Raw genomic sequence first — 24375 nt, 5'->3', positions numbered from 1 at the left:
TTCACTGTGTATTTCACAAGTTATTTGCGCTTGCTTATTTTATAATTTGCCCACATGTCTTGTCACTAGACATATTTTTTATTCTTGTAGAGCGACTCCATTTTCTGTCTTGTATTAATTTATGTTGTATAACATTTTTGAGTTGCTGCTGTATTCTCCCCTTTTTTAAGGTATGCGCAATTTTTTCCTTCTTACAAAAAATAATAATATCAAACATACAAATATTCATAACATACACATACACAAAGCCCCCCCCCTTTTGCATCAGAGACAATCAGAGTTCTCCTACCACAGTTATCGAAAATTCGCAATCATTTTCGCATTCGCAATAGCGAAAAATCGCAATTTTTTTTTTTTCAATTTGGCAACATAAAAGGATCGCCTCAGCTTAGCTACTCGGCCCAGGGTCTCTAATCATACCAGCAATGCTTTTAGACGTCGATAGGATGTGATCTGTTTTAAAAATCAAATTGAAAAAATGCGAATATTCGGAATTGCGAATATTCACCGCGAAATTCGAAATATAGCGCGATTTCTCGAATATGCTATATTCGAGTCGAATATTCGCAATGCGAATATTCGTGAGCAACACTAATGAAGAGTCAAATTTATTTTTATTTTTTTATTTTTTTTAAGATTCTATCGACCCGGGTCCTGTCCCAGGAAACATGTATCAATGCAAAAAAAAGTCTAAAAACGGCAGTTTTTTCGGGAGCAGTGAATTTAATAATGCTGGATGGATGGATCTTCTCATCGCTGGACCGGAGATCACCCGCACCCGTCGCTGGAGACAGACAACGTTGGAGCAGGAAGCCGGGACCGAGTGTCACCGCCTTTTTTTTTTTTTTTTTTATAAATAAAGGACTTTTTTCTAGGTGTGTGTGTGTGTGTTTTTTTTAACTATTTACACTTGCTTCGTGAAATGGTAGAGGTACAATGTACCCCATTACCAATTCACATAGGGGGGGGGGACAGGATCTGGTGGTTCCCTTTTGTTAAAGATTCCAGATTCTGATAAGCCCTCCGCCCGCAGACCCCCACAACCACCGGGCTAGGGTTGTGGGGATGAGGCCCTTGTCCCCATCAACATGGGGACATCCTCCCCATGTTGAGGGCATGTGGCCTGGTGCGGTTCAGGAGAGGGGGGGGGGGTCGCACTCTGTCCCCGCCCTCTTTTTTCTGCGGCCGGCCAGGTCAACGTGCTCGGATAAGGGTCTGGTGTGAATTTTTGGGGGAACTCCACTCCATTTTTTTAAATTTGGGGTGGAGTTCCCCTTAAAATCCACACCAGACCTGAAGGGTCTGGAATGGATATTTGGGGGGAACCCCACGTCATTTTTTTTTTAATTGACGGCGGGGTTCCCCTTAATATCCATTACAGACCTGAAGGGCCTGGTAATGGAATTTGGGGGGACCCCCACCCTATTTTAAAAAATTTTTTTATGATTGGTTTTGCTCTGAATTGCCAGAGCCGACAATTCATTAGAGCCGCAAAGCCGGTTTTAAAATACTTGTTTTATTTCAGAAATGACACTTTGTGCAGGGACAGTTCTATGTACGGGAAAGATGCGCTATTTCACATGCTAACTTTACACCCCCCCCCAGGTACGAAATTTAAAGTAATATTTCACTTTTATTGTTTCACTTTTAGCATTATTAAATTCACTGCTCCAGAAAAAACCCTATTCGACAGACACCAAAATCCTTCAATGACAGATTCGACATAGAGAGAAAAGATTCGACATAGAGAGAAAAGATTTGACATAGAGAGAAAAGATTCGACATAGAGAGAAAAGATTCGACATAGAGAGAAAAGATTCGACATAGAGAGAAAAGATTCGACATAGAGAGAAAAGATTCGACATAGAGAGAAAAGATTCGACATAGAGAGAAAAGATTCGACATAGAGAGAAAAGATTCGACATAGAGAGAAAAGATTCGACATAGAGAGAAAAGATTCGACATAGAGAGACATGAAGAGTCAACATTTTTTTTTTTTTTTTTAAAGATTCTATCGAATTTTTTTTTAGAACATTCGACAGACATTATAAGCCTTCAATGACAGATTCGACCCTAATTTGGATTTTTGGACGAATGCATTTTTTTAACGAAAAACTAAATAAATAAAAACAAATTTCGGGAGTAACTAAATAAATGTATTTTTTGGACGAAAACTAAATATTTCAGTGTGCACATGTCTACTGTGCACCGGCTCAAGATCTGAGGGGAAGCTCGGAAATAAGGGGAAGCTCTGATGATTTCTATTATCCAATCATGTGCAAACAAAATACTGTTTTGTTTTTTGTTTTGTTTTGTTTTACCTTGCATTTGATTGAGTATTCTTTGCAAAGTGAAGCTATACCTTATATACTAATATACCTTATATACTAATACACCTTATATACTAATACACCTTATATACTAATATACCTTATATACTAATACACCTTATATACCTTATATACTAATCTACCTTATATACTAATATACCTAATATACCTTATATACTAATCTACCTTATATACTAATATACCTAATATACTAATATACCTTATATACTAATATACTTTATATACTAATCTACCTTATATACTAATATACCTAATATACTAATATACCTTATATACTAATATACTTTATATACTAATCTACCTTATATACTAATATACCTAATATACTAATACACCTTATATACTAATACACCTTATATACTAATATACCTTATATACTAATATACCTAATATACTAATACACCTTATATACTAATATACCTAATATACCTTATATACTAATCTACCTTATATACTAATATACCTAATATACCTTATATACTAATCTACCTTATATACTAATATACCTAATATACTAATATACCTTATATACTAATATACCTAATATACTAATATACCTTATATACTAATATACCTAATATACTAATATACCTTATATACTAATACACCTTATATACTAATATACCTTATATACTAATATACCTTATATACTAATATACCTAATATACCTTATATACTAATCTACCTTATATACTAATATACCTAATATACCTTATATACTAATCTACCTTATATACTAATATACCTAATATACTAATATACCTTATATACTAATATACCTTATATACTAATATACCTTATATACCTTATATACTAATATACCTTATATACTAATATACCTTATATACTAATATACTTTATATACCAATATACCTTATATACTAATATACCTAATCTACCTTATATACTAATATACCTTATATACTAATCTACCTTATATACCTAATCTACCTTATATACTAATACACCTTATATACTAATCTACCTTATATACTAATCTACCTTATATACTAATACACCTTATATACTAATATACCTAATATACTAATATACCTTATATACTAAGGGCCAGATTCAGGTACATTTACGTTGCTCCGCGGCAGCGTAACGTATCTGATTTACGTTACACCGCCGCAGGTTTACAGCGTAAGTGCCTGATTCAAAAAGCTCTTACCTGTAAACTTGCAGCGGTGTAACGTAAATCCGATCGGCGCAAGCCCGCCTAATTCAAATGGGGCGGGCACCATTTAAATTAGGTGCGTTCCCGCGCCGAACGTACTGCGCATGCTCCGTCGGGAAAATTACCCGACGTGCATTGCGCTAAATGACGTCGCACGGACGTCATTGGTTTGACGTTAACGGCGTCCAGCGCCATTCACGGACGACTTACGCAAACGACGTGATTTTTTAAATTTCGACGCGGGAACGACGGCCATACTTAACATTGCTTAGAAGACCACCTAGGAGGCAGCCCTAACTTTACGACGCGTATCGCTACGGAAACTACGTAAATTTAGATCGACGGGCATCGCGGACGTTCGTGAATCGGCGTAACTAGTCATTTGCATATTCTACGCCGACCGCAATGGAATCGCCACCTAGCGGCCGGCCTAGAATTGCATCCTAAGATCCGACAGTGTCAATTACACCTGTCGGATCTTAGGGCTATCTATGCGTAACCTGATTCTATGAATCAGCCGCATAGTTAGGACGGGCGGATCACAGAGATACGACGGCGTATCTCTTTTGTGAATCTGGTCCTAAGCTCTGGAGCAAGTTCACAGTATATTTGCCTTTAGTAAATCAACTCCGTTGTCCTAAAAAATAATCAGCAGAGGATCCACCTTGGGTGTGTTTTATACTAAATACGTCTTCCACTGGGGTAATTGTCCTTGATTGTACTTATTTTCGCGTCCCAGCACATCCCAGTTGGCACACCAGTAATTATATCCATGCTCTGCAGAGTGTGTAATTATTAGGAGAGAGAGAGACGGTGTTACGCCGGTGATCTGACGATATGGTTCCTCCTATCGATATGGTTCCTGTCTTGACTGCGCAGGCGCAATCCTTGCCGACAGGAAATCACCGAACCTCCAGGGCGACGTGGAATTTGAGGTAAGTGGCCAGTCGGCCTCACGTCCTCGCTTCTCTCTGACGGCTCGCTGCGCTCGCTCGGCCTCCTGGCTCTTTTTTTTTTTAACATCCTCCAATCCACGGGGATGTTAAGGAATGAGCCTGGATGTCGCCCGAGGGTCGGCGATTTCCGTGGGCTTCATGCGCGCCTGCGCAGTCAGGGTTCCCAGTGTTCTCCCTTAAATCAGGGTTCCCAGTGTTCCCCCTTAAATCAGAGTTCCTATTGTTCTCCCTTAAATCAGAGTTCCTAGTGTTCTCCCTTAAATCAGAGTTCCTAGTGTTCCCCCTTAAATCAGGGTTCCTAGTGTTCTCCCTTAAATCAGGGTTCCTAGTGTTCCCCCCTTAAATCAGGGTTCCCAGTGTTCCCCCTTAAATCAGGGTTCCCAGTGTTCCCCCTTAAATCAGGGTTCCTAGTGTTCTCCCTTAAATCAGGGTTCCCAGTGTTCCCCCTTAAATCAGGGTTCCCAGTGTTCCCCCTTAAATCAGGGTTCCCAGTGTTCCCCCTTAAATCAGGGTTCCCAGTGTTCTCCCTTAAATCAGGGTTCCCAGTGTTCTCCCTTAAATCAGGGTTCCCAGTGTTCTCCCTTAAATCAGGGTTCCCAGTGTTCCCCCTTAAATCAGGGTTCCCAGTGTTCCCCCTTAAATCAGGGTTCCCAGTGTTCCCCCTTAAATCAGGGTTCCCAGTGTTCCCCCTTAAATCAGGGTTCCCAGTGTTCTCCCTTAAATCAGGGTTCCCAGTGTTCTCCCTTAAATCAGGGTTCCTAGTGTTCCCCCCTTAAATCAGGGTTCCCAGTGTTCCCCCTTAAATCAGGGTTCCCAGTGTTCCCCCTTAAATCAGGGTTCCCAGTGTTCCCCCTTAAATCAGGGTTCCCAGTGTTCCCCCTTAAATCAGGGTTCCCAGTGTTCTCCCTTAAATCAGGGTTCCCAGTGTTCTCCCTTAAATCAGGGTTTCCCAGTGTTCCCCCTTAAATCAGGGTTCCCAGTGTTCCCCTCTTAAATCAGGGTTCCCAGTGTTCTCCCTTAAATCAGAGTTCCTATTGTTCTCCCTTAAATCAGAGTTCCTAGTGTTCCCCCTTAAATCAGGGTTCCTAGTGTTCCCCCTTAAATCAGGGTTCCTAGTGTTCTCCCTTAAATCAGGGTTCCTAGTGTTCCCCCTTAAATCAGGGTTCCTAGTGTTCCCCCTTAAATCAGGGTTCCCAGTGTTCCCCCTTAAATCAGGGTTCCCAGTGTTCCCCCTTAAATCAGGGTTCCCAGTGTTCTCCCTTAAATCAGAGTTCCTATTGTTCTCCCTTAAATCAGAGTTCCTAGTGTTCCCCCTTAAATCAGGGTTCCTAGTGTTCCCCCTTAAATCAGGGTTCCTAGTGTTCCCCCTTAAATCAGGGTTCCTAGTGTTCCCCCCTTAAATCAGGGTTCCCAGTGTTCCCCCTTAAATCAGGGTTCCCAGTGTTCCCCCTTAAATCAGGGTTCCCAGTGTTCTCCCTTAAATCAGGGTTCCCAGTGTTCCCCCTTAAATCAGGGTTCCCAGTGTTCCCCCTTAAATCAGGGTTCCCAGTGTTCCCCCTTAAATCAGGGTTCCCAGTGTTCCCCCTTAAATCAGGGTTCCCAGTGTTCTCCCTTAAATCAGGGTTCCCAGTGTTCTCCCTTAAATCAGGGTTCCCAGTGTTCTCTCTTAAATCAGGGTTCCCAGTGTTCCCCCTTAAATCAGGGTTCCCAGTGTTCTCCCTTAAATCAGGGTTCCCAGTGTTCTCCCTTAAATCAGGGTTCCCAGTGTTCCCCCTTAAATCAGGGTTCCCAGTGTTCCCCCTTAAATCAGGGTTCCCAGTGTTCTCCCTTAAATCAGGGTTCCCAGTGTTCTCCCTTAAATCAGGGTTTCCCAGTGTTCCCCCTTAAATCAGGGTTCCCAGTGTTCCCCTCTTAAATCAGGGTTCCCAGTGTTCTCCCTTAAATCAGGGTTCCCAGTGTTCTCCCTTAAATCAGGGTTCCCAGTGTTCCCCCTTAAATCAGGGTTCCCAGTGTTCTCCCTTAAATCAGGGTTCCCAGTGTTTTCCCTTAAATCAGGGTTCCCAGTGTTCTCCCTTAAATCAGGGTTCCCAGTGTTCTCCCTTAAATCAGGGTTCCCAGTGTTCCCCCTTAAATCAGGGTTTCCCAGTGTTCTCCCTTAAATCAGGGTTTCCCAGTGTTCCCCCTTAAATCAGGGTTCCCAGTGTTCTCCCTTAAATCAGGGTTCCCAGTGTCCCCCCTTAAATCAGGGTTCCCAGTGTTCTCCCTTAAATCAGGGTTCCCAGTGTTCTCCCTTAAATCAGGGTTCCCAGTGTTCCCCCTTAAATCAGGGTTCCCAGTGTTCCCCCTTAAATCAGGGTTCCCAGTGTTCTCTCTTAAATCAGGGTTCCCAGTGTTCCCCCTTAAATCAGGGTTCCCAGTGTTCTCCCTTAAATCAGGGTTCCCAGTGTTCCCCCTTAAATCAGGGTTCCCAGTGTTCCCCCTTAAATCAGGATTCCCCAGTGTTCTCCCTTAAATCAGGGTTCCCAGTGTTCTCCCTTAAATCAGGGTTCCCAGTGTTCTCCCTTAAATCAGGGTTCCCAGTGTTCTCCCTTAAATCAGAGTTCCCAGTGTTCTCCCTTAAATCAGGGTTCAGAGAGCATCCCTTATGTTGGAGTCCCCAGTGTTCCCTCTTACATCAGAGTCTGCAGAGTTCCCCCTTACAGTGTAAGTGAACTCTGCGCATTCTGATGTAAAGGGGAACTCTTGTTATTAACTTTATATGATTAGAAATGTTATTTAATAGCAAAATATACGTATGGTTTATACTATAAATAAAAAAAAATCTGTGTGCCGCTAAATTGTTCGGGGTTGACTTGAAGAAAAAGTGGCGACCCTAGCGCGCGCGCGCACGACCCGGTCCGAAGCTCCGTGATTTTGGTCCAAAGGTCAGTGGCCGTGAACTTGTTCTGCATACACACGGCAGAACATTTTTTCAGCCAACATTCGCCAAGCCACGTGTAGGGTGACCACATTTCCGAACTACCATTCAGGCTCAGAGGCGGCTCTAGGCTTTGTGAGGCCTGAGGCAAAACTTGACATGGGGCCCCACTCACACCCATGATGGGAAAAATAATTCAAGGACAAGAGCCTCTTCCCCACAACCCTGGCCGGTGGTTGTGGGGGGTCTGTGGGCAGGGGGCTTATCGGAATCTGGAAGCCCCCTTTAACAAGGCGGCCCCCAGATCCTGCGCTTTAATAACTATGGGGCGGGGCCACCCAGTGATGTCACCTGGTGAACCCGCCCCCTTGCGACGTCATTGACTGAGGGCATGCTGGGTCATTGACGTCACAAGGGGTGGTGTCACCGATATTCACTGGTTGTTAGGGACGCTGGTGGCCCCGCTCCTGAGTCAGGGCTCTTAACGCTTCCTGAGCAAAGCAGCGTTAAGGTCCCCTTCCCCTCAAAACTGGGGTAATGCATTGGGTAAGCGAGGCCCCTGTGAGTGCGAGGCCTTAGGCGACCGCCTAATTTGCCTAATTAAAAAGAGCCGCCTCTGCATTCAGGGACACCTCCCTTCCAAAAATCAGCTTGTGCTGTAACGAATCACAGCACAGTGATTGGACACAAGAGGCGGGATTTATGATTTCTCCAATCACAAGCAGGGGGCGGGGATTGTGCTCAGGGCCGGCCTTTGGGGTGTGCGAGCTGTGCGGCCGCACAGGGCGCCATGGGCAACAGGGGCGCCGTGCGGCCATCGCAGCTTGCAGAATGTGAGTCGCAGTCAGTTACTCACATGATCATCACAGGAGTCCGACTCCTATGAGTCACAGCAGCAGGCGCTGCCAGGCCCCCCTGGGACTGGGTGAAGAGCAACGCATCGGTTGCGGCACCTGAAAAAAATGGCTGCTGCCAGCCCCGACAGGCACACTGCGCATGCGCCGCCGCTGCACGGGAAAGCAAGAAAACGCTTGGCTATTCTCGGGCAGACGGCGCATGCGCAGTGGCGTCTAAGCGCCGGGCGGCGCCATTTTTAAATGCAAAGCCGCACCGTCCACCGGAAGGTAAGAATAAAGGTGCCCGGAACAGACCCGCAAAATGCGGGGCAATCCGGAACACGTGGTCACCCTAGCCACGTGGTTTTTCAGCTCTTTACAGCCAACTTCTGCTATTGTTGTCTGATGTTTAGCATTGGTTCTGAGCATGCGTGTTTGTACTTTGGATTTCAGTCCAATGGATTTGTGTACACACAACGGAACACATTTGTTTTTCGGGAAAATTTGAGAGCATGCACAGCCAACATTTGTTGTCGGAAAGTCCGACAACAATTGTCCGATGGAGCGTACAGACAGTCGGATTGGCCGATAAAACACGTCCGTCGGAACATTGTTGTCGGAAAATCCGATCGTGTGTCTGGACTTTTTAGTGGTACCAAGAGTTATGTATTCTCTTAGGTACTACTGGAGGGATCGAACCCAGAAGCTTTGCCAAAAAGAAGAGAGTGTCCTCATGTTACTGTATGGGGTTTTTGGAGTATGCCGCAGCTCCATGCACCTCCAAACAAGTTCAATTTACAATAAAGCATCAGAAAATCGCAAAACCCCATGACTGGTCATTGAGCCAGAAAGAGTAATGCCCCGTACACACGATCGTTTTTCCATTGGAAAAAGTCCGAAGAGAGCTTTTGGTCGGGAATCCCAACCGTGGCCCAGATTCAAGTAGCAATTGCGCCTGTGTAACCATAGGTTACACAGCGCAATTGCTTACTTGCTCCGGCGTTACGAATGCTCCTGATTCAGGAACATCGTAACGCCGACTGCAGCCTAAAATCTGCGTGGCATAAGGCTCTTATGCCCGCATATCTAGGCTGTATTCTTGCGATGACCGCTAGGGGGCGTTCCCATTGTGGTCAGCGTATAGTATGCAAATTGCATACTAACACCGATTCACAATGTTGCGCGAGCCCTGCGTACGCAATTTACGTCGTTTCCGTACGGCGTGTTTAGCGTAAGGCTGCCCCTTCTAATAGCAGGGGCAGCCAATGCTAAAGTATACCCGTCGTTCCCGCGTCGCGACGTTCGAATTTTACGTAATTTGCGTAAGTCATTCGTGAATGGCGCTGGACGCCATTCACGTTCACTTTGAAGCAAATGACGTCCTTACGACGTCATTTGCGGCAATGCACGTTGGGAAAGTTTCCCGACGGAGCATGCGCTCTACGCTCGGCGCGGAAGCGCGCCTAATTTAAATGTTTCCCGCCCCCTACGGGATCATTTACATTAGGCGCCCTTACGCAGGGCAAGTTTACACAGCGCACACGCAATTTACGGAGCTACTGCTCCGTGAATCGCGGGTAGCGCAGTAAATTTGCGGGGGCGCAGGGCAAAAACGCTGCCCTGCGCCTCCGTAAATAAAGGGCAAATCTACCTGAATCCGGGCCTGTGTGTACGCTCCATCAGACTTTTTCCAACGGAAAAAACTGCTGGAAAAAGATAGAGAGCAGGTTCTCTATTTTCCGGTCAGGAAAAAATCAGATCGGAATTTCCGATCGTGTGTACAAATTCCGACGCATGCTCAGAAGCATAGAACTTCATTTACTTGGCTCGTTGTAGTCTTTTACGTCACCGCATTCTTGGCAGTCAAAAGTTCACCGAACTTTTGTGTGACCGTGTGTATGCAAGGCAGGCTCAAGAGGAATTCTGTCGGAAAAAACATCAGTTTTTTTTCCGATGGGAAAACCGGTCGTGTGTACGAGGCATGACTCCTGCTGTGTGCCTGGCTGCCGATGCACTAAAATGGGAGAAGAACCTGGGGCAACTTAGCGGGACCTTTCGGGGGTGAGCACTACATACTCTTGCCTAAACCACGGGCACTATGGTGGTCCTCTTTCCATCACTTTTTTTTCTCCAAACTCTTTCCAACTGGGGCTGATCTCCTCTTTTTCCAACCATCTCATGCTGCCCGCGGGCACCTCACAGGCGTACCGGCTGAAGTCTAAATGGGAGGCGGATCTGGGGGCTGCGGAGGATGGAGATTGGGAGGACGCACTGACTCCCTCAAAGACAGTATCCCCCAAATTGTCGGATTGCCTCTCACATCTCTATATCCTGCATAGATCCTACCTCACCCCGACTCGTCTCTCCAGATTCAGACCCCATTACAGCCTGGCCTGTCCCAAATGCGGGGAATCCAGGGGCACATTTTACCACCTGCTATGGGCTTGCCCACGACTCCAGGCCTTTTGGTCACAGGCAGGGATGGACTGGCCATTGGGACTACAGGGAGTTTCCCGGTGGGTCGATGGCTCAGTGGGCCGGCTTCATTGACAGCAGACTGCTGCCCCCCTGCGCTCCTCTGTCTCTCCCTTCCCGCAGCGCTCACCTGGGGGGGAACAAAGAAGCAGGGGGAGGACCAGAGGAGCAGGGGGGATGACGGAGGAGCATGGGGGAGGGGACAGACAGCTGACTCAACAGCTATGGCCTGGGAGTTTCTCACCTCTGCCTAATCTTGTCCCATAAGGGGGGGGGGGGTACTGAACTGATTCTTTGCCCCGGTGAAATAATGTCTAGCTTCCCCACTGGTACTGTCTATAAGAGTACCAGTACCAGCCGCTCTACTCTAATAAAGTAGAACGGCTAGTGGCTAGTGAAGGGGGAGAGGGGGCTTGGGGGGGAGGGCGGGGGTTGTCCGGCCGCCATGGGAGAGACATGTCAAAGTGCGCCAGTCTGGATGAAGTCCAGGGCCAAATTTCTGTCCCAGTCCAGCCCTGGTCACAGGTGGTCAAGTTTCTGCATGACCGCATGGGCTCTCCCCTATCTCTATGTCCCCGTCAATGTTTACTCGGCACCCTTTCTGTTTCTGAAGAGGATAAGTATCTTACTATATTTCTGAAAGAAACTCTGGGCCAGATTCACATAGAAGTGCGGCGGCGTAACGTATCGTAGATACGTTACACCGCCGCAATTTTTCATCGCAAGTGCCTGATTCACCAAGCACTTGCGATGAAAACCTACGCCGGCGGGCCTCCGGCGCAAGGCGGGCCAATTCAAATGGGCGTGTGCCATTTAAATTAGGCGCGCTTCTGCGCCGGACCTACCGCGCATGCTCCGTTTCCGAACTCCCGCCGTGCTTTGCGCAAAGTGACGTCATTTTTTCGAACGGCGACGCGCGTATCGGAATTCCGTATTCCCGGACGGCTTACGCAAACGACGTTATTTTTTAAATTTCGACGCGGGAACGACGGCCATACTTTATACAGCAATACGATTGCTGTGTAAAGTTAAGGCACCAAAAAAAACGACTAACTTTGCGACGGGAAACTAGACTAGCGGCGACGTAGCGAACGCGAAAAACCGTCGGGAATCGCCGTAACTCCTAATTTGCATACCCGACGCTGGTTTACGACGCGAACTCCCCCCAGTGGCGGCCGCGGTATTGCATCCTTAGATCCGACAGTGTAAAACAATTACACCTGTCGGATCTTAGGGATATCTATGCGTAACTGATTCTATGAATCAGCCGCATAGATAGAAACAGAGATACGACGACGTATCAGGAGAAACGCCGTCGTATCTCATCTGTGAATCTGGCCCTCTGTTCCTTGCCAGATTGCAAATAGCTTGCGCCTGGATCAAAGACACCCCCCCCCCCCACCATCCAGCAATGGATTAGGGCAGTGAACGCTACCCTTCCCTATAAAAAGGTGCTGTACCTGCACAGAGGTTGCCCAACCAAGTATAACAAAATTAGGGACAGGTGGCTGGATGAGCCATCCACGTGCTCGGCTGACTAACAATCCCTGTTTGATGCACGGCTCAAGCATCCGCTCGTTGCCTCTCACCTGGAGCCTATTCATATCCTTGGGTACTGTGGTATATGCCTCTTGAACAGTTTATGCTTACTTAGGTCAGAAATATGTGTTTTCCCTCCGCACGGGCCCAACTGGGTCCTGCAGTCGGGTTCTCAAGCATGTCTTAATCACTGCAATATGACATATGCATCATTTACCTGTAGGTCTTGTCAAATGTGGTATCCTGTTGCAGTGACGGCTGGTGCTCAAAATTTTTAGGGGGGGGGGGCAAACAAATGAAGAAAAAAAAAAAAAATCAATTGCAGCCTCACTGTACCCATCAATTGCCGCCACTGTGCCCATCAAACGTGGCCACTGTGCCATAAAATTGTCGCCACTGTGCCATAAAATTGTCGCCACTGTGCCATATCAAACGCAGCCACTGTGCCATGCCATCAAACGCAGCCACTGTGCCCATCAATTGTCGCCACTGTGCCATGCCATCAAACGCAGCCACTGTGCCATCATTTGTCGCCACTGTGCCATGCCAAACGCAGCCACTGTGCCATCAATTGTCGCCACTGTGCCATGCCATTGTCGCCACTGTGCCTATCAATTGTTGCCACTGTGCCATGTCAAACGCAGCCAGTGTGCCATCAATTGTCGCCACTGTGCCCATCAAACGTGGCCACTGTGCCATAAAATTGTCGCCACTGTGCCATAAAATTGTCACCACTGTGCCATGATACCAAACGCAGCCACTGTGCCATGCCATCAAACGCAGCCACTGTGCCCATCAATTGTCGCCACTGTGCCATGCCATCAAACGCAGCCACTGTGCCATCATGTCGCCACTGTGCCATGCCAAACGCACCCACTGTGCCATCAATTGTCGCCACTGTGCCATGCCATTGTCGCCACTGTGCCTATCAATTGTTGCCACTGTGCCATGTCAAACGCAGCCACTGTGCCATGCCAAATGCAGCCACTGTGCCATGCCATTGTCGCCACTGTGCCCATCAATTGTCGCCACTGTGCCATGCCATTGTCGTCACTGTACCCATCAATTGTCGCCACTGTGCCATGCCAAACGCAGCCACTGTACCATGCCATTGTCGCCACTGTGCCCATCAAATGTCGCCACTGTGCCCAATAATTGTCGCCACTGTGCCATGCCAAACGCAAACACTGTGCCATGCCATTGTCGCCACTGTCCCATGCCATTGTTGCCACTGTGCCATGCCAAATGCAGCCACTGTGCCAATTGTCGCCACTGTGCTATGCCATTGTTGCCACTGTGCCATGCCATTCTGCACCCTCAATAAATGCAAGATTGCTTCCCCCCCCCCTGTCTCCCGGCACTTTCCTTTCTCGGATCAGCCATCCTCCCTCCAAGTTACCTCGATGTCTTCTCCCTAGTCCCGCCCTCGATGTCGCTTCACCCATACAGGTTACCGGTAACCAGAACCGGTGAACCTGATTGGCTGAGACGCCTGTCAGTCTAATCTAAGGAACGTGTCACCCGTACGTCCCATAGTTACGTTTCCGGGAGCCAGAGGGCTGTACTCGGAAAGCCGCTGTGATAGGCACTTCCGCACAGCCAACCAGCTGCCGTTATTCAGGTGGCCGGCGCTCGCCGTCCGGCCAGCTGAATAGTCGGCGGCAGCCGGCAACAATAACATAGATTCATGCAATTATCAGTGGCAGTGCGAGAGCCAGAGGGGGCGGCGCTCCAGCGCCCCCTATAGACGCACCGCCACTGTCCTGTTGTTTAGTGCCTGTTGCACTTGGAACTTGTGTATGTATCCTTTATTTTTATGCTCAATAAACGTTTTTTTCTGACAAAAAAACAAAACACCTCCCAGCCAGGAGGTGAAACCCCCCCCCCCCCCCCCCACGCATGTGGTCTACATTTTGTTTTCAGATCTAGAAGTTCACTCATCGTATAGAATGGGAGTTCTTTAATAAATAAGAGAATGCCACGTCCCTCGCCCTGCTAATACCAGTTATCCGTATTATTAATAATATGACAGACGCCTACTATTATATCTATTTCTATAATCAGTCATGGACCACACAGAATTCTGTGTCTTCTTTGTTGTGTACAGCATTGTAAAAAATGTAATGACTAAGAATAAAAAAAAAAAAAATTAGGCACATAATTAGCACAATAAAAATAGCAGAGTCGTATAAAATAAGGGAACCTAAGGGAACGCCAACAGAAAACACCATGAAGATCTCTGGACTGATCTGTTTGTCCGCCATGGCCCTCTGTCTGCAGCGAGGTAAGACCGAATATCTATCTATCTATATCTCTCTCTCTTATATATCTATATCTATCTATCCCTCTCTCTATAATTATCTCTCTATCTCTCTCTCTCTCTATATATATATATATATATATATATATATATATATATATATATATATATATATAGTGGTTACCCTCTGACCGAGAGTGATGTGGATCACATAAACACGCGATAAGACTTACAACATAAATAGACCTGAAGTGTGCCTTGGTGGTCTGGTCAGTATGCCAAGAAAAGGGGGCATACCCTAAGGCTGGGGTGGCAAACTCAAATGCATCGGGGGCCGCATTAGCAGTATGGTTGCCTTCAAAGGGCCAGTTGTATCTGTAAGACTATGTGTCCACTATTATCATAAATAATTGTCACTGCATTTGTTTATTACTGGTTTTATGGAGCGCAGGGTTCAGGAGTTTGCTGCGTACGAAATGCAGGATAAAGGAGAATACTATGGACCGTGTGCAATATCTGACCTCTGCACCCTCCACTCTCCTTCCATCCACCCTGGGATGGGATGGGATGGGGTGGGGTAGGATGAGATGGGATGGGGTGGGATGAGATGGGATGGGGGTGCCGTAGGATGGGATGGGGTGGTATAGGATGGCATCGGGTGGGGGTGGAGTGGGATGGGATGGGGTAGGATGGGATGGAATGAGATGGGATGGGGTATGGTGGGGTGGGATAGGATGGGATGGGCTACCTGACATACATGGACCTACCTGACATACACAATGACTTCACCTACCTGACATACACTGACCTCACCTACCTGACATACATAGACCTACCTGACATACATTGACCTACCTGACATACACTGACTTCACCTACCTGACATACACTGACCTCACCTACCTGACATACATGGACCTACCTGACATACACAATGACTTCACCTTCCTGACATACATGTAACATGGACCTACCTGACATACACCCATCATGTGTCACGGCAGCCAGCCAGAAAGAAGGGGAGGAGAGCCGCCCGCCCGAGCCGGTGTGTTGTCATTTTCTGCTCCCTAGTGCATGGTGTCGAGGAGGCTTGTAATTGCTGCCTTCTGGAGTCTGCGGCGCCTATGATGGACGTCACACCTCCCGCGGTCCTGGGATTGGATCTCCGGGACGTCCATCAAAGGAGCCGGGTGTACCAAGATGGCCGACCGTTCCGGAGCTAGGCCAAAGCCGCGGCTTTTCCTGAGGCAGCGGTGCGCTCCACGGATCGGTCACGATCCGTTGCATCACTAGTGGCAACGGACGGCCCGTAGCGCGGGCCACATGGCAAGGTCTCGCAGGCCGGATTCAGCCCGCGGGCCTTGTCTTTGCCACCCCTGCTCTAAGGTAAGTAATGGGTAGTTAATTGAAGAAGGATATGCTGAGAAGTGCCCTGAAAAAGGGAAGGGCGGGAGGGTGTCGAATGCGATTGAATGCGCAGACTCACGGACATGAGGTGAGCTGGGAAGAGTCGGCCCAGTGACGTGTAGTACTGCACACTGAACCGACAAAGAGCATGTGTGAGTGGGCTGCTTAAATACCCTCCGGGCTCCTCCCATAAACTCAGGCCACCATACTGGCCTTCTTATTTATGGTCGTTACCCTCTGACCGAGAGAGATGTGGATCACATAAACACGCGACAAGACTTACAACATAAATAGACCTGAAGTGTGCCTTGGTGGTCTGGTCAGTGTGCCAAGAAAAGGGGGCAAAAGACTCAGATAGGGAAATAGTTTATATTGATTTCTTGTATTTATTGGGCCAGCTTGGTAAAGGCTTGTGCCATTCCTTCCTGAGGATTTGGGATGTATGTGGCGAAACAAGGAGACTTCCATCAGTCTGGTATTTTGATTACGTGGTCTGGTACTCCCTGTTGGGAGACAGCTGAGGCTGCTCCAATTCGGAAAGAATGTCCAGAGAACTGACTGGGGTTTGAAGCCCAAGTTACTTAGGAGGATTCTGACATGCTTGACACACTGGCTGCCACTCAGGGAGCTGGTTTAGAAAGGGTAGCAACGAGCTACCATCAGATTGGCTGGGTAGATGGAGCAGTAGTGGGTCGAGCACCGTCACTGGGCGTCAGGCGTTGTTAGTCTGAAACAGGTTGATGCCAACCCCCGGGGCTGGTTTGTTGCGTTTGCAGACTGTGAGAGTGTAGTGGTTCGAAAGCGAGTCGGGTGGCATCGGAGCAGTGTGTGACTGCTGGAGCCGCTGACTAAATTCACTAGGTTGTAGGGAACCGTAGAAGGCCTGGTACATGGCTGTTTGGGTGACTAGGCTGGGCAAAGCCCTAAACAGGGAACGAGTAAGGATTTCAGACCTGTCCCTAAAGAGGGCACTCTTGAAAGGTAGGCGCTTGCCACTGACTACAGGTTGGTGCTTCTGTATGACCTGTAGGAGGGACTTGACTGCGTGGGCTTGAGAATACTGACGGTTTACTGGGGTCCTGCAGGGACAGGAAATGCTGGACGCCATCTAGATATGGCGCGATTGTATTGTGAGAAAGGGTCAGCTGCATGTGGCAATACGATATGAAGGCTAGGGCGTGTCTAACGTTGCCTATTGCTGCTCTGGGGCAAGGGGACAAAAATTTGCGGCTAGTGTTCCAAGCAGTGTGTAGCGTGCCAAGGAGTGGTTAATAAGCTGGGTTGCGTTGGTGACTTTGGATAGACCTTAACCACTTAAGCCCCGGACCTTTAGGCAGCTAAATGGCCAGGCCAGGTTTTGCGATTCGGCACTGCGTCGCTTTAACAGACAATTGCGCGGTCGTGCGACATGACTCCCAAACAAAGTTGGCGTCCTTTTTTCCCCACAAATAGAGCTTTCTTTTGGTGGTATTTGATCACCTCTGCGGTTTTTATTTTTTGCGCTATAAACAAAAATAGAGCGACAATTTTGAAAAAAAATGCAATATTTTTTACTTTTTGCTATAATAAATATCCCCTAAAAACATATATAACATTTTTTTCCCTCAGTTTAGGCCGATACGTATTCTGCTACCTATTTTTGGTAAAAAAAATCGCAATAAGTGTTTATCGATTGGTTTGCGCAAAATTTATAGCGTTTACAAAATGGGGGATAGTTTTATTGCATTTTTATTATTTTTTTTTTTTTTACTACTAATGGCGGCGATCAGCGATTTTTTCCGTGACTGCGACATTACACTTCGGACAATTTTGACACAATTTTGGGACCATTGTCATTTTCACAGCAAAAAAATGCATTTAAATTGCATTGTTTATTGTGAAAATGACAGTTGCAGTTTGGGAGTTAACCACAGGGGGGCGCTGTAACATTTAGTGTTCACCTAGTGTGTGTTTACTAGTGTAGGGGGGTGTGGCTGTAGGACTGACATCATCGATCGAGTCTTCCTATAAAAGGGATCACTCGATCGATACGCCGCCACAGAGAAGCACGGGGAAGCCTTGTTTACATACGTCTCTCCCCGTTCTTCAGCTCCGGGGAGCAATCGCGACGGAGCGGCTATAAACGAATAGCCGCGCCGTCGTCCCGGATCGCTCCCTGCGGGAATCTGACCGCCGCATGTAGCGGGGGGGGGGTCCCGATCGGACCCCCGACCCGCGGAAAGGCGGAGACGTACCTGTACGCCCATTTGCCTGTACGTGTCATTCTGTGGACATACATATACATGCGGCGGTCGGGAAGTGGTTAAAAGAGCAGTGCGTGACAGACAGCCCAGAAATCTCAAAGAACTGGAAGACTTTTGTAAGGAAGAATGGGCAAAGATCCCTCAAATAAGAATTGGAAGACTCTTGGCTGGCTACAAAAAGCGTTTACAAGCCGTGATACTTGCCAAAGGGGGCAGTACAAGATATTAACTCTGCAGGGTGCCCAAACTTTTGCAGACGCCATTTTGTTGTTTTTTGTCATTTTGAAAGTGTAAATGATGGAAATAAAATCTAACTTTTTTTGACATATTATAAGAATGTCTAATCTGTAATTTGATGTCTTTTGGAGATTTTTCCATCTTTCCTTGGCTTCGTTATGCACATTAACCACTTAAGGACCGCCTCCTGCACATATACATCGGCAGAATGGCATGGCTGGGCACAAGCACGTACAGGTACGTCCTGTACTAGTACCCAGCCGTGGGTCGCAAGTGCGCGCCCGCGGCGCGCTCCTGCGACCCGAAGCTCCGGGACCTCGGGTCTCGTGGACCCGATCGCCGCTGGAGTGCGGCGATCGCTCCCCGGAGCTGAAGAACGGGGAGAGCCGTGTGTAAACACACCTTCCCCGTTCTTCACTGTGGCGGCTGCATCGATCGAGTGATCCCTTTTATAGGGGAGACACGATTGATGACGTCAGACCTACAGCCACACCCCCCTACAGTTGTAAACACACACTAGGTGAACCCTAACTCCTACAGCGCCCCCTGTGGTTAACTCCCAAACTGCAACTGTCATTTTCACAATAAAGAATGCAATTTAAATGCATTTTTTTACTGTGAAAATGACAATGGTCCCAAAAATGTGTCAAAATTGTCCGAAGTGTCCGCCATAATGTCGCAGTCACGAAAAAAATCGCTGATCGCCACCATAAGTAGTAAAAAAAAAAAAATTATAAAAATGCAATAAAACTATCCCCTATTTTGTAAACGCTATAAATTTTGCGCAAACCAACCGATAAATGCTTATTGCGATTTTTTTACCAATAGGTAGAAGAATACGTATCGGCCTAAACTGAGGAAAATTTTTTTTGGGGGATATTTATTATAGAAAAAAGTAAAAAATATTGCATTTTTTTTCAAAATTGTCGCTCTATTTTTGTTTATAGCACAAAAAATAAAACCGCAGAGGTGATCAAATACCACCAAAAGAAAGCTCTATTTGTGGGAAAAAAAGGACGCCAATTTTGTTTGGGAGCCACGTCGCACGACAGCGCAATTGTCTGTTAAAGCGACGCAGTGCCGAATTGTAAAAACCCCTTGGGTCATTTAGCAGCATATTGGTCATATTGGTTAAGTGGTTAATACAAATTTTTACCTGGGGTGCCCAAACTTTCCATCCCCACTGTATGTGATAGAGAGGATAGTACAGCATTGTGCTTTTCATGTTTTACATATAAAAAAACGTCTTTTATGAGTCTCATCGTCCTAAAAGGACAGGATTTCATTAGGATTTGTCATTGTTCACAGCCGGCTCCCTTCAGTGCTACTGGTGTCTGACCCCCACCCCCGGCGATTTGTGTCGGACAATAAAGAACTGTTCCGAGGAGCAGGCGTGGTGCTTCACGACCGTCATTGGTCCCACCTCATCTGGTAAGATCGATCTATCTATCTATCACATATCTATCTATCTATCTATCTATCTATCTATCTATCTATCTATCTCTCTCTCTCTCTGTCTCTCTCTCTCTCTCTCTATCTATCTATCTATCTATCTATCTATCTATCTATCTATATATCTATCTATCTATCTCTCTCTCTCTCTCTCTCTATCTATCTATCTATCTCTCTCTCTCTCTCTATCTATCTATCTATCTATCTATCTATCTATCTATCTATCTATCTATCTATCCATCTATCTATATATCTATCTATCCATCTATCTATCCATCTATCTATCTATCTATCTATCTATCTATCTATATATATCTCTCTATCTATCTATCTCTATCTATCTATCTATCTATCTATCTATCTATCTATCTATCTATCTATCTATCTATCTATCTATCTATCTATCTATCTATCTATCTATCTATCTATCTATCTATCTCTACCTCTGTTCAGTTTCATATCTCCTTCAGCCCAGTCTGTTTAGCCAGTAGGGTCACCTGCTGACTTGCCACTATCCACAGGCAGCTTAACTCTTCAATGAGACACAGAAGTTTAATCCAACGCAATTGTACTTCAGATAATTGTTGTACCTGGGGATGTTTTTCCAGTCCTTTGAAGTATAAGAAGACAAAGCTCTGTCTCTGCAAATAAATTACACCTAGACCCCTTTCACACCGGGGCGTTTTTCAGGCGCTTTGGCATTTAAAAAAAAAAAAAAGCCTGTAAAGCGCCTGAAATAAGCTGCATCTGCAATCCCAATGTGAAATCCTGAGTGCTTTCACACTAAAGCGCCTGAAAAACGCCCCAGTGTGAAAGGGGACTTAGCGTTAAAAAAAAAAAGCGCCTGAAAGAAGCTGCATCTGCATTCCAATGTGAAAGCCCCAAGTGCTTTCACACTGAGGCGCTGCGCTGGCAGGGCGTCAAAAAAAGTCCTGCAAGCAGCTTCTTTGCAGCGCTTTAGGAGCGTTGAATACACCGCTCCTAAAGCGCCCCTTCCCATTGAGGGAGCTTTAACGCCAAAGGCTCTGGCAGTGTGAAAGGGCTCTGAAAGCACTCTGGCTTTCACATTGGGATTGCAGATGAGGCTTCTTTCAGGCGCTTTACAGGCTTTTTTTTTTTTTTAACGCCAAGGCGCCTGAAAAACGCCCGAAAAACGCCCCAGTGTGAAAGGGGCCTAACTGAAGCAACAGAAGCTAGAACTATAGAAGCTAACATTAACCACTTCCATACCGGTCCTATTCTGGCACTTCTCTCCTACATGCAAAATCATATTTTTTTTTGCTAGAAAATTACTCAGAACCCCCCCAACATTATATATGTTTTTTTTAGCAGACACCCTAGGGAATAAAATGACGGTCATTATCTTGCACGGTATTTGCGCAATAATTTTTCAAACGCCTTTTTTTTTTTTTAAACGGTTTCATGAATTAAAAAATAACAAAACAGTAAAGTTAGCCCAATTTTTTTGTATAATGTGAAAGATGATGTTACGCCGAGTAAATAGATACCCAACACGTCACGCTTTAAAATTGCACACACTGATGGAATGGCGCCAAACTTCAGTACTTAAAAAACTCCCTTTTTTTTTAAGGGTTACCAGTTTAAAGTTAGAGAGGAGGTCTAGTGCTAGAATTGTTGTTCTCGCTCTAATGCACGCGGTGATACCTCACATGTGTGTTTTGAACGGTGTTAACATATGTGGGCGGGACTTGCGTGTGTGTTCGCTTCTGAGTGCGAGCTACTAGGGACAGGGGCGTTTTAAATTTTTATTTTTTTGATCACTTTTATTCCTATTACAAGGAATGTATACATCCCTTGGAATAGGAATATGCCATGACAGGTCCTTTTTATGGAGAGATGGTCAATAAGACCTCACATCTCTCCTCCAGGCTGGAAAGCATGAGATCTCATGCCGACAGCCGCGTTCGCGGCCTTGTTTACTTCCGGGTACCTGGGCATGACGTCATAACGCCACGCCCAGGCCACCGACGATTGTAGAGATGACTGGTGACCATTTGGTCACCAGTCATTTCTATGCTTCACATCCGGCGCCGGCGGATCGTTTCTCCGGGTCCCCGATGGCACAGGAGAGCCTGGAGAATAGGGGGACCACATTTCCAAACTACCATTCAGGGACACCACTCCCCCACTTCCCAAAAATCAGCTTGTGGTGTAACGAATCACAGCACAGTGATTGGACACAAGAGGCGGGATTTATGATTTCTCCAATCACAAGCAGGGGGCGGGGATTGTGCTCCTCCAGGCATTCCCGGCCAGGACAAGTGCTGTCAGTGAGTAAAGCGGTGATGTGGCGGCCTTTTTTGGGGGCATCAGATTGGCCCCGGGGGGTGGCTGTGTCAGTTTTATTCCGGGACACTGTATTGTCCTGGAGTGAATGTGCCCGGGACAGACCTGCAAAATGCGGGACTATCCCGGGCAATCCGTGGTCACACGTGGTCGCCCTACCGGAGAAGCATCGGATGGTGGTGGGAGGGGGGGATGTAAATTCACGTCGCCTATAAGAACGATCAAGCGGTGGAACTGCCGCTATGATCGTTCTTATGGTGCACAGAATCGCCGGCTGAAAAGATGGATATCTGAATGTAGGGGAGGGGAGGGGGGAGGAAGATACCAAAATCATACAGTAAACAAGTTGTAGTGGCCCAAATCCACCACTAGATGTCAATGTACTACAGAAAAATTGAACACTTACAATCACATCCTCTGCTATACAATCTGTCTTGCTGGTTGGCACAGAGGGAGGAGCCCCGGTATGAAAGCTGATAGGAGGACAGGGAGCTCTTTTCTTGCAGCCCTCATTTGCTCTCATTTGATTGGTTTGTATCTTTTACCTCTCCATTTGTATTATTTTCCATAAGGTTATCCCTTTAAAGGGTCGAGGACAGTAATCCGTGACTGCGCAGAGACATGCAAGCAAAGCAACCCCAACAATCTGGGGACCACGACCCCCACATACTGCTGCCAGAACGATACGTGTAACGTGATGAGCCGAGCCCAGGCGGTGACAACCGGCGACTGGCCGCTCGCCGCGATCCTATTGGCTGTTATCATTGCGCTTAAAAGGCAGATGAGCGCGTGACGGTCCCCAGACCTTGGATGCCGCTTTGTCCCAAGACCAAGACCTTACCCAGTCCAGCGGCAACACCGGAAACCAGGAGATAAAGTCAACATCTGGGGATATTATCTGTCTTTTTTTTTTTTTACTTTTATAGGTTGGACATTATAATTGTGATGTCATTCGTAATAACACTGTGTTCATTTATAGTTTTATGATTACATGGGGGCGGCCATATCTGCTCATAACATATTCAGGCTTCTTATTTAGTAGGGCAATAGAAGTTGGGGGGGGGGGTGTGTTAAAACCTCGTAGTTGAGCTACGGTTGCAGATTCCCCCTGTTTAGACCCCTGATATTTCACCACAGCCCCCTAAAGGGGCTCCTAAAATATTGTAAATAAATAAAATTGTAAAAAATAATAAAGATAAAAATTACTGACACCGTCCTCTGCTCTACTGACACCGTCCACTGCCCTACTGACACCGTCCTCTGCCCTACTGACATTATCCACTGCCCTACAGACACCGTCCACTGCCCTACTGACACAGTCCACTGGCCCTACTGACACAGTCCACTGGCCCTACTGACACCGTCCACTGCCCTACAGACACCGTCCACTGCCCTACAGACACCGTCCACTGACCTACAGACACCGTCCACTGACCTACAGACACCGTCCACTGCCCTACAGACACCGTCCACTGCCCTACAGACACCGTCCACTGACCTACAGACACCGTCCACTGCCCTACAGACACCGTCCACTGCCCTACAGACACCGTCCACTGCCCTACAGACACCGTCCACTGACCTACAGACACCGTCCACTGACCTACAGACACCGTCCACTGCCCTACAGACACCGTCCACTGCCCTACAGACACCGTCCACTGACCTACAGACACCATCCACTGCCCTACAGACACCGTCCACTGCCCTACAGACACCGTCCACTGCCCTACAGACACCGTCCACTGACCTACAGACACCGTCCACTGACCTACAGACACCGTCCACTGACCTACAGACACCGTCCACTGACCTACAGACACCGTCCACTGACCTACAGCCACCGTCCACTGCTCTCCTGACACCGTCCACTGACCTACAGACACCATCCACTGCCCTACAGACACCGTCCACTGACCTACAGACACCGTCCACTGACCTACAGACACCGTCCACTGCCCTACAGACACCGTCCACTGACCTACAGACACCGTCCACTACCCTACAGACACCGTCCACTGACCTACAGACACCGTCCACTGACCTACAGACACCGTCCACTGACCTACAGACACCGTCCACTGCTCTCCTGACACCGTCCTCTGCACTACTGACACCGTCCTCTGCACTACTGACACCGTCCACTGCCCTACTGACACCGCCCACTGCTCTGACACCGTCCACTGCTCTACTGACACCGTCCACTGCCCTACTG

At 47.1% G+C, this 24375-nt stretch overlaps 1 protein-coding gene across 2 annotated transcripts; it reads left to right on the top strand.

The window, feature by feature from the left end:
• The first annotated feature begins 4430 nt into the window (after positions 1-4430).
• Positions 4431-23372, top strand: LOC120939558 (secreted Ly-6/uPAR-related protein 1-like). Of its 2 annotated transcripts, none has more exons than XR_005749264.1 (3): positions 4431-4466; positions 19710-19832; positions 22733-23372. XR_005749264.1 is itself a non-coding variant. In XM_040351968.1 (3 exons), the coding sequence occupies exons 1-3, from the start codon at positions 14484-14486 to the stop codon at positions 22951-22953; spliced, it is 399 nt and encodes a 132-aa protein (XP_040207902.1). In that variant the 5' UTR covers positions 14188-14483; the 3' UTR covers positions 22954-23372. The 2 variants fall into 2 exon arrangements, 1 of the variants encoding a protein (XP_040207902.1); XM_040351968.1 differs by lacking the exon at positions 4431-4466 and adding an exon at positions 14188-14538.
• The last annotated feature ends 1003 nt before the right edge of the window (positions 23373-24375 follow it).

The sequence above is a fragment of the Rana temporaria genome, chromosome 5, assembly GCF_905171775.1.
Source record: "Rana temporaria chromosome 5, aRanTem1.1, whole genome shotgun sequence".
Taxonomy (NCBI): domain Eukaryota; kingdom Metazoa; phylum Chordata; class Amphibia; order Anura; family Ranidae; genus Rana; species Rana temporaria.
The sequence above is the reverse complement of the archived record's forward strand: the minus strand, read 5'-3'. Positions and strand labels throughout refer to the sequence as shown.